At 40.8% G+C, this 13,295-nt stretch overlaps 1 protein-coding gene across 3 annotated transcripts in view; it reads right to left on the reverse strand.

Annotated features, from left to right (window-relative positions):
- The window catches only part of GHR (growth hormone receptor), a 160,638-nt gene extending 155,814 nt beyond the window's left edge, over positions 1-4,824 (reverse strand). The window contains exons 1-2 of one of the 3 annotated variants that reach the window (XM_032628301.1): positions 4,771-4,824; positions 2,889-2,969 (exon numbers count right to left, since the gene is read on the reverse strand). In XM_032628301.1, coding sequence (XP_032484192.1) covers positions 2,889-2,958 — 70 coding nt within the window. In that variant the 5' untranslated portion in view covers positions 2,959-2,969; positions 4,771-4,824. Of the gene's footprint in view, positions 1-2,888; positions 2,980-4,770 lie in introns of those variants that run through there. The other 2 variants (XM_032628300.1, XM_032628299.1) reach the window with 2 other exon arrangements.
- Positions 4,825-13,295: the final 8,471 nt, after the last annotated feature.

The following is a 13,295-nucleotide window of genomic DNA, read 5'->3' on the forward strand; positions in this document are numbered from 1 at the left end:
TTAGTGAAAAAAGTCAGACAGAGAAAGACAAATACTGTATGATATCACTTATTTGTGAAATCTAAAAAATAAAACAAACAAATGTACATAGCAAAAGAGAACAGACTCACAGATACAGAGTACAAAGTAGTAGTTACCAGCAGGGAGAGGGGAGGGGAGAGGGGCAAGATAGGAGTATGGGATTAAGAGGTACTAACTACTATATATAAAATAGATAAGCCAAATGGATGTATTGTACAGCACAAGGAATTATAGCCATCATTTTGTAATAACTTGGAATGGAATATAATCTATAAAAGTACCGAGTCACTAGGCTGTACACCTGAAACTAATATAATATTGTAAATCAAGTATATTTTAATTTAAAAAATTAAATGAACTGTGGTACATCCAGAAAAAAAAGAAAAAGAAAGAAATTCTCTCTGAGAGTATGTAACCTGCCTTGAGGATCAGATGTAAAGACTAATTAATATTAAGGATGAAAGACAAACAGAGAGTATCAATTACAACACTTTAGCTAATACAATGGTGGCACTGTTCGATGCTTAGTTCTCATTAAATTTCCAAGAGGGCAATTAGACTTAATAAAAAAATCCTCTTAGGGCCAGCATATTTTAAATTGCTCATCTGCCTAAGCAAGAAGAGCCCTGCTCAAGGCTTTAAGTGCCAACGTTCCTCAGGCATGCAGATCTGTCATCTCCTCCCAGCTCCTGGGCAGCTTTTCTCCCCGTGATGCTTCCCAGTTCCTTTCCTCAGCTGTGCCACCTCTTCCACTGACTAAACTTAATTCAATGAATGGCTGGTGAAACTACAGTAGCATCTTTTTTTTTTTTTTTTTAAGTCCTCTCTTACATTTTTAGTCTGCCTCATACAATGGGAGAGAAAATAAAAATAAAGTGATTTGGGTACAATCCAGACCTGGCAGAAAAAGAAACACATGGCCCATGAATGTCATCTGAGATTCAATCCATGTCATATCAGGAGATCGCTCTGGCTGAACTCATCGGATAAGTGGCCAGCGCCAGCACACGCACGCGCGCGCGCACACACACACACACACACGCACACACACACACACACACACACACAGCTCATGTTCAAACACTCATCTGCACCTTCTTATATAAACATCATACCGCGTCCTTAACAATCCCCAGGCCATTTTAAGGTAAGAATTTTGGAGTAGCCACATATTCCAAAGGAATCTGGTTAGCCTACTAAGAAAAAGAAAAGAAGAAATTTTTTTCCTTTGCTAAATTACTTACTATGTGTAAGTAATGTTAAACTATGTGATTTGTATTTACTATAAACCACTGCATTTTCTTATGCTCTGCTCCCCCCCAAATAAACAAAGCAAACACAAAACTATCAAAAAGCAAAAAAAAAAAAAAAAAGCAAACATAAAACCAGCTAATGGTTTTGTTTCCTCTATGAAGTTAAAGGCTTGCTAAAATGTCAAAGCAGTTGAAATAGGTGCTGTTTGCCGACTCTCTAGGTCAAAAATGTAACTTGAGCTCTAGTCTTTTAGCTGGGGATACATTTTAAATTTTCTTTAAAGATTTCCTTTGCCATGCTTTTCATTTCAGAAGTCTTTTAAATTCCTCGAGCCTTGCCCAGTGGAGTGAAAGTCACCTTAATGAAGAAAGTAGAGACCTAACCACCACGACTTTGGCATAGCAGAGGATCTCAGCTGTAATTCTTTGGCTCAGAACCAGGGTCTAAAACCAGCCATGGGAAAAGCTGCTGACATGGAGCCTGCAATTCCCTCCATGTTTGACTTGCAAAATGTTGACATTATAACACCAGAGAGACCCCAAAATATTTCAAACAATTATGACTTCTTTTCTATAAATATTTTTAAATTGTTTTAGGAGATAAAATAACATATTTTACACTTCTTGTTTTCTTAGTTACTCTGGTTGCCTTCAGCAGCTCACTACTAGGGATTTATTTTTGGCTCGAAGGTCAGGGAGGGCATTTTAAGGCACTACTTCTGCTGCTAAACTGTGTTTTCCAAGATGAGTTGCCTGGTAAGTAGGGGAGTTGGCCGCTCTTAAAGCAACAAGTGACTGTGGTATCGCAGAATAGGAGAAATGCTGATTTCTTTCTTTTGTTGAAGCTCAAGCAAGAAAAAAAATCAAGTACTCAAGATGATATTTTAAACCGTCTCCCACCCTCGTTACGAGCACAGTTTTCTTTCTGGGCAGAAAAATACTTTTCATTCCCTTTCATTTCTCTTCTGTTCCAGTTATTGCTGTGTGACACCTAAGTTTGAATACATGGCAACTCTTCCAATAGGAAGAGGGTATAAAGAGGGAGGGAGAATTACAGAGATGGCCAAGGAAACTCGTGACTTTGATTATATTATCCAACTATTTCGGGTGTTTCCTCCTTCAGATTTAGCCAAATGGTAATCACCCAGAGAGTAAGAGGTAAAATTTATTTGAAATCTGCAATTTCCACTCTCAGAGAATATGATTAAGAGGACTGAATTCTGAGCTCTGGAAATAAGCTATGATATCCTTAGTCACAGACGAGCTGAGTGATCAGTACGTTAAGAATCCTTCAGTGCAATTTCAATCTCTCTCCCAGAGCCTGAGGACCAAGAGAGCCGGCTTGCCTTCACCAGAAATGCCCTCAGCATGATTTGCAGCATTTATTTTTGACGTGGAAACATCAGATGCCAAAGCTGACTACTGTTTTCCTCCTAAAAACATCCCCAGAAACGTCCTCCCGGTTTGTGATTTTAAAGCTACAACAGGTTTTCTATTTACTACTACTTAAAACTTACCTCTTCTAGTTACATCATCCAGAGAACTTAGATTTAACAAATAAAGTTCAGTGTGGTTTCCAAACACTGCGGGTGGGAATGGAAAAGCAGAACTCACCTTGACTCCCAGAAAAAGCATCACTTGAGCCTGCCACTGCCAAGGTCAACAGCAGCTGCCAGAGATCCATACCTGTAGGACCTGCGATCATACAAAGAGGAATAAGATAAAGCTAAGCAATTAAAAGCAGACTATTTTCATTAAAAATTGTTTAAAGACCGGCTAAATTATGAATGAGTTGACATGCACAGCAGCTCTAGAAGGAATCTTTGTAAGTCTTTCACTGCCCTAGAGTCTCACGTTGTCATACTTTTCATGAGCGCAAACAGCAGGTTGTAATAAATTCTACTTCCGGTGGGTGCCTGCCTCAGGAAATAACATGGACACTAGAGATTTTCACATCCTGGCCGGCAGCCGTAGGACCACCACACAACAAATGACCCCCACGCATTGCTTCCATAACAGGGCCAGTGTGGTTCACTTTAATCTGATCTGGAAATAGAAACTCTTCAGCAATATCTCCAAGCAAGGGGCCTTGAGCTGGACGGCCCATAAAAGGGAAAACAAAACAACCCACTTCAGTAGTAGTAAAACTTCTCCAGTGTGTGTCCCAGTGAACAAAAGAGCTCGATTAACACTCAAAACACTGTGCTAATGAGCCATCCTAAGGGGGTTTAACCAGAAGGCAGCAGTAGGAGGTGAGAAGCAAAAGAAAACAAAACACTGGTGCTTCCTAGGTGGCCTCCCCTAGGACACCTGGTGTCCTTGTGGGTTTCAGGAGGAATGTGGTCTCTGAAAGACCCAGGCATGTGAACACCTCAGACTGTAAGAAGGGTCAGTTTGTGGCTGGGCTAGCCATTTGGAATCCCAAGTGTGGCCACACCTTGAAGCCTTTGGTTTGATGAATGGGGGAGCAGATCAGCATGCCTCAGCCAGCACACACCTTTACCTGGAGGAAACGAAGCTTCTTGGGAATAAATAAACCAGGTGTCCACCTCCTGGATCTCTAAAGAGACAATTTTGGCTGGCTTAAAACGAACTCAGCAGACCGCCCTTTGGAGAGCTGTTGCTACATCTGACGACTAACGCCAACTACTTTAAAGCTTAGCTGCAATATTTCCATGAAATGACAGTACTTTACAAGTCACTCAGGCAAATCTGATCATCACTGGGAGCTCCACCAGTGCCTCTACTGGACTTATTTTTTTACTGCACATTCTTGACAATAATAAAATAGCCCTCTGCTACCCCTAATCAAACTGAAACGATGAACACAAATGTTTGTTTTCACAGATAGTGGAATGCTGTGTTCCGGGTAATGGCTGTGTAATTCTGAAGAGGTAGTAAATGTCTCACACTCTACACTTTCTTTCTAGACAGTGGATGATGCATCATTTTTTTAAATTCTATATGATTTTAACGTTGTTAAAAAATTCTAAGAAGACATCTCTAGGTGAATGGAATCTCCCCCTGCGTCTGAATATCCAGGTGTAGCCCACATGCATGAGGATGCCCCACATACACTGCCCCACGGGGTCATTCATAGGACTGAGTGTGACGGCGTAGATGATCACACTTTGCCAACTGTGAGAGTTCACACTAATGTGAGTTGTGGTTATTATAACACCCATGTTTTAAATTCTTAACCTGGAAGGCTCTGGGCTCATGGCCTTGCATCATCCCCAGCTACTTTCACTGAGCATCTCTCCCAAGGTCCTTTACTCCTAGGTGAACAGGCCACTGTAATCAGAGTTTGAAGTCTCCAGCAGAAATACATAAAAAGGCTAAAAACAAATACGTTATAGGTTGAAAATGCTATCCTCTGGGTAACTGGATATTTCCTTTTAAATTCTGTTTTACAAGTATTTTTTTAAGGAGGAAAAGCATTGAGGAACTGGATTCTGTACATAGTGCTACTTTTACTCGCCATCCCTCAACACACCATGTGTCGGGTAAAGAAGCCTCCGTCCTCTGCCACAGGCTCTCTTGATGTTGGGTTGTAACAGTGAGTCTCATTCCCAGGCAACACTGTATATGCTCCCCAGCTGAATAAGGATATGAACAGGTTTGCATTTCTCAGAAGGACGCTTCCTCTGGTTTCGAAGTTACCTCTTCGAAATTCTCAAAGAGACTTGGCAGATGCCAGAGACAAGTGAACTTTGCTTCAGATGAATCGTAGTTGGCGCCCTCCCATCCCCAATCTTTTGAAAGCTGTTGCCTACAAATGAACTTCGCCTCTTCCAAATAAGGAACTGATTATTGCAACAGCTTCTTTATGAGCCAAACACATCTCCACAGAATACATTCTATCTCACAAAACAAATTAGAATCCCCAAAGCAAAATTAACCAGAAAACTGTTTGCACACTCTGACAGCAGAAAAGGAGGTATTTAAAACGGCCATCCTCCCACATAGAAGAGAACAGTTCACTGCCAATGAGAGCAGGGCATAGGGACTCCCAACTCTAAGGCTCTAACTAGGGGACAGAGAAGAGGATAAAGCAATGTGGCTGGATTCAGTAAGGGCTAAGGGTTTCCTTAGACACTAACACTCCCAGTCCACTGTTGCTGGCTCAGTGGGGATAACTCCGAAAGCGGCCCCCTTTGCACTCCCCCCTCTCCTTGCACCCCCATAGTGAACTCTCTTTAGTGCCATCACATGAACAGAACGTTCATTGGCCTGGGCCGATTTGACTGTAAGCTTTCCCCTTCAATGATGCAGGGTGCTGCATGGCAGCTTCTAGATGAGAGGGTTCTCTTTTATTAGGTTCTGGAGGAGATGAAATGTCCCTGGGAGAGGACAGAGTGCCAACACACAAAGTCTGGAACTTTAATCTATCAGTGATGTGCCAGATGTGAGCAGGAGAAAACCCCTTTATTTCCTTTTCCTGATATAATAATCTAACTAGAGGCAGGCATTGTTCAGAAGAATCTATTAAATTGTACCTTAGTCTATTGGGTTTATAAAGTTCACAGTATTTTCCTAGGGAAAATCCCTCTCTAAATTTCTAATGATATTTATGCATTCTTTGGCCATAGCCACATGGCACGATGTTCACTGGGGTGGGGGAAGGAGGCTTCTATTTTTGCAGAAGGGAACTCACACCATCCGGATCTCGAGGCGCCTGAGGCATTTTGCCGGCTCCCCCTTCCTCAAGGGAGAGCCATTTGAAAAGCCCTGTGACCCAGCTGGCGTGAGTTTTAATTCTGTAAACTGCGTAGCACAGGAGGCCTCCAAATCACAGTGAGGCCAATGATATACTTTTGTTCCTTGGCTATAAAATAGTCCATAAACACATGAGAAGAAATGGAGATTAAATACACTATTTTTCCCCAACATGTTAAAACCAACTCCAGGCAAAGAAAGCCATTGGTTCCATTCTCTTTAATTTAAAATTAGCAAGTATTTGTTGAACTACCAGTGGCTGCTAGCATTGTACAAGGCACACTGGAGAATACAACAATCAAAACCATTGAGAGAGAAATCACTACTGGATTTCAGAGATATCTACACAGAAACGATGAGTAGCAGACAAATTTAAGGTGAAGACAAGACTATTTTGTGAAGAATCCCCACATCATCTTTATTAAAAGTAACATTAAAAAGTATATGAAGCCATACAGGAAAACATGTGATCATATCTGGTTAGTAATTTGTCAGAGACAAAACGAACCACCACCCAAAACCACCTACACCCTCTGATTCTCTGATCTGTATCAAGTACTTAAAAGGAAAATGGTCAAAAGCATCCTTAGAAGTATGATGTTAGCATTTTAATAAGTGGGAGGAGTAAAATAATAGATTTAGGAGCTTGTAGTTCTGTTATGGCCAAGTAACGAAGAATATCAAAACGGCAGCTGAACTGATCAGAAATAAGAAGTTTTCTCAAATGTCTGTTTTACTGGTCTAGTGATTCTGCTATGGAAAGAGCGAGAGCTGATTTTAAAAACCCCAACAGAAGCAGAATAGTTTATATTGCAAAACCAAGACTCCAGGTAGATAACCTAATAAATGTGTACTTTCTAATGCTAGGTTGATTACTAATGAAATATTGCAAAACTGAATCTCATTGATTTCCTGGTGAAGCTTTTCTAAGAAATCAGCACTGAAGAAGGAGGAGGCTCACCCCAAAGGGTATTTGAAATGATCCATTCTAGTTAGCTTCAGGCATTTATTTGAACAGTTTGTATCTGGAGTTCATGTTATTATCCACTTTTTGGTGGTGGTCATTTGAAAACTGGTCAGACACAAAATGCCTTAGGCCAATTTATCTCCTTCCCATCAGTGAGGGAGAAGAAATTCACAGACATTATTGATATCATTACTCTCTCTGAGATTTCTCTCCTCGCAGGGATCCAGTGGGGAATATAGGATGGGAAAGTAGTTTAAATGTGTACAGTATGAGGGGAAAAAAAAACTTTGGGAGTGGTGTATATAATACGTCTCCATTTTTATGAAAAAACAAAAAATAGAGCATATATGGTCACCTGTGCTGACCAGTTCCGCTACTACCAGTCACCTATAACTATTGAGTACTTGAAGTGTGTCTAGTGCAACTGAGGAATTAAATAAGCTAAATATTAATTAAATATTTCAATTAAATAATTAAGTATATTAAGAACAGATTGGGTATGTAAACCTTCTCAACTGTACATTTTATAAAACCTAAGTACAGATCAAGTGTTTCTGATGAAAAGTTAGGATCTAAATTGAGATGTGCTCTAAGTATAAAATATACATGGATTTTGAAGGCTTGGTACAAAAAAGGATGCAAAATATTTCAATAACGTTTATGTTGACTATACGTTAAAATCGTAATTTGGGTTGTTGAATAGAATATTAAAAACTAATATCCCCCATTTCTTTTTTTTAAACGTGACTAGTAGAGAATTTAAAATTACATATGTGGCATTATATTTTATATTTCTAATTGACAACATTTATATATATACTTTATGGCTTATATGTTTGTATCTGCATTCAGAAACATTAAGACTGTTACAGGAGCATCTGTTTTCATAAAAACAATACACAAAATAAAATTGTATATTTGTAGTGACATATAAAATCATTATGGCTATGTTTTCAGAGGTCTTCCCAAATGCAGAATGATGGGGATAAAAGATTCACGGGAGACTTAGGTTAGATTATGTTTATAGAAGTTTTTTTTAGGGTACCCAGTGTGCCTTTGTTTACCTTTAGAATGTGGCAATTCATATTGTATCTCTCTTTGAGTCACAACCGGTGGTGTACTAGTATTTAACAACTGCCTCTCTGGAATAATAATTTTAAAAGGGCCATGATTTGTAGCTTTTGCCAATCTCTGTGGTATAAATACCTCCACCAAGGCTGATTTTAAGCTACCAAGTCACTTAACACGGATTCACTGCATCACTGACATCACTGAACGTGGATTCACAAGCCAGTATGAGCTGGACCCAGCACACCACCAGCTGGGGAAGTAAATGATATATTCTCTAGGCTCCAGGTGAGGTAACAGGTACAAAGATTAAACAATCTGCTGACATTGACACAAGAGGTAGGAGACAGTGCTACTGAGTGAACCCTGGACACTTGATTTCATTTGATGCCATCTGTTCCACTGTCAGATGGTCACATTTAGTTAATAATCATTGATAGATACTTTCCCAGGTCTATAGAAATTACCATCAGACTCTACCTCAGATGTTATCCTTGCTCTTCACCTATAGAGAGGGTGAGCTTAGGGGTTCAGGGCACAAGTTGTGGATCAGATTCAAATCCTGGCTTTACCAAACCTCAGGTTACTCATCTCTAATATGGAGACGATAATATTATTCCTCTTTTCATGAGAAAAATCAGGAGTCAACTGAATGAGATGTTGATTCAAAGCACTTGGCCTGCCCTCTGCATATATCAATACTAGCTACTTATTACACTTTCTGATACTAGTGATTAAATAGCCCGTTTTAGGTTCCCATGGGATTGGGAATGGGGCCCTCATTGTATGTCCTGGAAAGGAAGTCTAGGGACATGGTAAAGCAATCAGCCACGATACGTGAGACTTCACTCTTCAATCAAGCACTTACATCACATGAGAGTCCAGGGGAGGGGAAGGATAATCATAACGTGATGTGTACATCTCCCAGGGTAAGGCAGGAATGCTGATCACTTCTGCTTAGGTGTACGGGCAAATTGCACACCTTCTACGTGGAGGCCCAAGTGGGGGGGAATAATCCAGAGGCTGAGTTTTCCCCTAATCACTATCTCATCTACTGTAAGAAAATTACACGCTGCTGTTACTGGGTCCAGATCATTTGTTTCGTGAGTCATGGGTTTCTAGAGCTGACGATTGGGTAGATGAATTCCATCAATAAGAGGCTTGGTTTGAAGCCAGGACTCTTCCTGTGAGAACACAGAGAAGGCAGCTGGGTTATAGGAGCCTGGGTCTCCACCTCTTCCTTTCCAGGGAGTGAAAGAATAAGGGCCATTTAACCAAGTGCTTGGTGCTTCTCCTATCTTGGTATATGCACGGGCATTCTGTTGCGACTGGGCCTTTCTTGGTGCATGGGGCATCCTGTTTGAAATCAGTAGGACCCAGTGGCACTTTGAAACACCTCGCCACAAAGCTAGACCAAACTCACCCAGCCTGATTTACCTGGTGCATTCACTGATGCATGATGCAGGTGTAACTCTTACATGGAAGAGAAAATCAACTGCATAGGTGGGTGCTTATTTGAACAATATGTTCTGTTCCTTTTTATATCTTACAGCATTGCACCTACCAAGTCATTGTTTCCCAAAATAGAATTTGAAAAAGCAAACCTCTTACTGGATTTCTGCTATCTCACTTTCCACAAGTGGCTCTTTTTTTTTTTAAATGATCTAATATTTTATTACTGTGATAGATCACATAGAACACGGAGAATGTACCTTAAACAAAGTTGAAGATGTTGGAGTATCTTCCAAGACTCTCGGATGGAAGTATAGGCTTTGTTTTACCTGATTTAACAGGAAATAGATGAGCTGTTGAAGATCTCACAGAAGGAAGTTTTCAGGTAACAAAAACATTCAGTATCTTGATGAGATTATAATCTGACAATGATTACTACACTAACTCCAAGTACTGAAGGAGTCACTCACATGCCCAGATTATATATAGAGCAAAAGTTGGAAGAAACTCTTTTTTTCCTTTTATCAAGTCCAAAGTGGTGAAGTTGTTCTTTTAGGGTAAACAAGTTGGGAAACCAAGAGTGAGGCAATGTGCTCTCCTGGGAAAAGCATTGCTAGAGGAGTCAGAAATCCCGTGCCCTGGACACAGCCCAGCATCACCTGATGTGGCGACTCGGGCAGTCACTTCACGACTGTGGGTCTGTCCCCTCACCTACACACCATACCAGACTTTTGTGATATGCCAAACCCCGTGCAGTGCAACGTAATGAACAGCTGCAAGGGACGGAGGACTTCTCCTGTCCTGATGCTGCTGGGCTCCTTGTCTTTCTCCTCCTCTAGCTGTGAGCAAACCGGGGGCAGTAGCTGTGTGTCACTCACTCTTTTATTCCCAGAAGCTAGTCCTGGGCCACAAAGAGTAGATGTCCCCTCCAGAATCTGCCAAGGAATCAGTGTGCTGAGTGCCTTATTACTTCATTCGTTCCTTGCAAGAGACCCTCATTTTAAAATTGAGGAAATGAAAGTTTAGAGGAGCTTTGAGAAGTTAAGGGGATCCCGCAAGCTGAGACGGAATACTTCTGGGTCGGGATCGGAACCATCTCCAAGGCCTGGCTGTCTTTGCCTTTGCCTTCCCACGCTTCTTTGAAAATGCTAAACTGGGTCGACTAAATACACAAGTAGAGTACCAGTGAGGCAGGCCAAACTACAGAGAACAAGAGAAAGAGAGAGAGGAAAATCTGGATTTGCATTATGGACAAGGGTAGGCACCACAGTACTTTCCAGTACTTTGGGCCTGTCAAGGACGGTGATAATTCATAAATGCTGACATTGCAGTTTCTTTAGGAGCAGAGTTGTTTAAGGGATATTCATCTCTCTGTCTTACAGCCTCCAAGAGCACTTGGTCTACTTTTGGGTACATTACTTAAGAGGTATGAAGTGTGCCCTTTCCATGACACGGGGGCATTCCCCCCACCTCCTTTGATTCTATATTATAAATAGAAAGAAGTCTATTTGGCCAGACTGACTGGCTGCCAGATAGATGGCAAACACGGGGCAGATCAATGTCACGTCTCATCGCCAGGAAGTTTACAATACACCACTTCACTCTTCAAGATCACAGAAGGTGTAATAGCTTGGCGTGGACCATTCACTGTTAACTGCTTTAACAGAACATGTTCTCAGGAAGAGAAATGTCTCACCGAAATATAATGCCAGCCACAGATGCCAGTCGTATGTGTAATTTTAAATTTCCCAGTAACCATATTAAGAAATAAATTTTAATTATATATCCTATTTAACCCACTATGTACAAAATATTATCACTTTATCATGCAGTAAATATGAAAAGTATTGAAGTATTTCATACACTTTTTTCTCATAATGAGTCTTTGAATCTGGTGTGTATTTCACACTCACAGCACATCACAACAGGCACCAGCCACATTTAAAGTGCTCAAGAACCATGGGCAGTGAGTGGCCACCCCATTGGATGGTGCAGCTCTGAGACACTGAGATTGGGGAGGTCCATGCATCAAGCTCCTGACTAGTGCAGAACATATCTGTGTTTATTATTGCTCACGAGCAGACCAAACCGCTGAGAAGAGACCTTTAAACTTCTTTTGCAAGGTCTAATAGTTTCTTAAAGTCCTAGAAAGAATTTTGCTACCGAAGCGAGAAGCAGGGAGTTCCAGACCTTAACACTCATTTTGCATATAATTACTGAGCACTGAACTCTACAAATAATTAAACCATAAACCTAGCACCAGATCTGTCACTAGGTATGAGACTTGAAGTGAATCATTTCTCACCCTCAGCCTCCTTATTTCCAAAATAGCATGTTGGGAGCATATCAATAGTTCTCAGCCTTGGTTGTGTATTAGACCTTACAAACAAATGCCCTGGCTTTGCCACAGGTAAACTGAGAAATCACTGACCTAATGCAAATCAAATTTGCTATGATTTTGAAATCTTTGAAAATAGAGCCCATCTGCCCCAAGCAGCCTCAGCTGGGTGAGGGGGAGAGAAAAACATTATTCTCCTCCATTTAGCCAACCAATAAATGTATTTTTTGTAATACAGAACCTTCTAAGCCAAGGGGTTGAAATGCTGAAATATGAAGGTAGGATCAGAAAATATTATCCTACAAAATTGCAAATAAAAAGAATATGTGTAAATAGATGAAACCAGTCATCCACAGATATGATCACTCCAATAAAGACCAGACATCATTTCAAAATGTTGCTGATGAGACTGGATAGGCAGAATGCTAAAGAGGTCCCCCCCAGATTATCTTCTCTGGTTATTCAAACATTAACCTAGGTATTGCTCTGGTGGGACTTCACAGATGTAATTAAGGTTACTAATCAACTGACTTTAAAATAGGGAGTTATTCTGGATTGTCTGGGTGATTAAATGTAATCACATTAGTCTGTAAAAGCAGGAGGAGAAGTTAGTCAGTGACATGTGCAGAAGGGGAAGTCAGAGAGGTTAGAAACTCGAGAGGGACTTATCCTGCTGTTGCTGGACGGGCCATATAGGAAGCATGAGATGCAGTGCAGGCAGACTCCAGGGGCAAAAATAGGCTCCCAGCTGACAATTAGCAAGGAAATGGGGATGACAGTCCTACAACAGCAAGGAACTGAATTTGGTCAACAACCTGAATGAACTTGGAAGCAAATTCATTCCCAGGACCTCCTGAGGGTAATGCAGCCCTAATGACAGTTTGATTTCAGCCTTGTGAACTCTAAGCAGAGAATCCAGTTACACCAGCCTGTGTCCAGACTTCTCACTTACAGAACTGTGAGCTAATAAATGGGTTTTCATAAGCCTCTAAATTTAAGGTAATTTGTTTTAGAAGCAATAGAAAATGAAGACAGTCTTTAAAAGCCTGTTATAGAGCCTGAGGTTGACTTCTTAAACATCAATCAGGAAGATAACTATCCAGCCATGATTGAAACATAGCCATAAGGAGAGGGGATTTTTAGCAGAGCACAGAAATTTGGAGGCAGAAGGGACTTTAGAGATAATCTAGTCTAATCAATTAATGTTTGAAGAAGAATGCTGAAAAAAATAATTTATGGCTTTGTCTCAATCCAATTACTTGGGACCAAGGAGAATGTCCCAATACAGAGACAGGTACAATAATTTTCAGAGCCCTGCTGATGCTCTCCCTTGAGGGCCACACAGTTCCCTCCATTGCGACTCTACAATTGCCACATGACCTTCTGATTCTTACCTTGTTTTCTGGGCTCTCTCTCTTTCTGGAAAACTAATACAATAACCAGCTGAAATGAAACTGCTTCACAGCTCAGATGAAGA

This window comes from Phocoena sinus, chromosome 3, assembly GCF_008692025.1.
Source record: "Phocoena sinus isolate mPhoSin1 chromosome 3, mPhoSin1.pri, whole genome shotgun sequence".
In the NCBI taxonomy this organism is placed as follows: Eukaryota; Metazoa; Chordata; class Mammalia; order Artiodactyla; family Phocoenidae; genus Phocoena; species Phocoena sinus.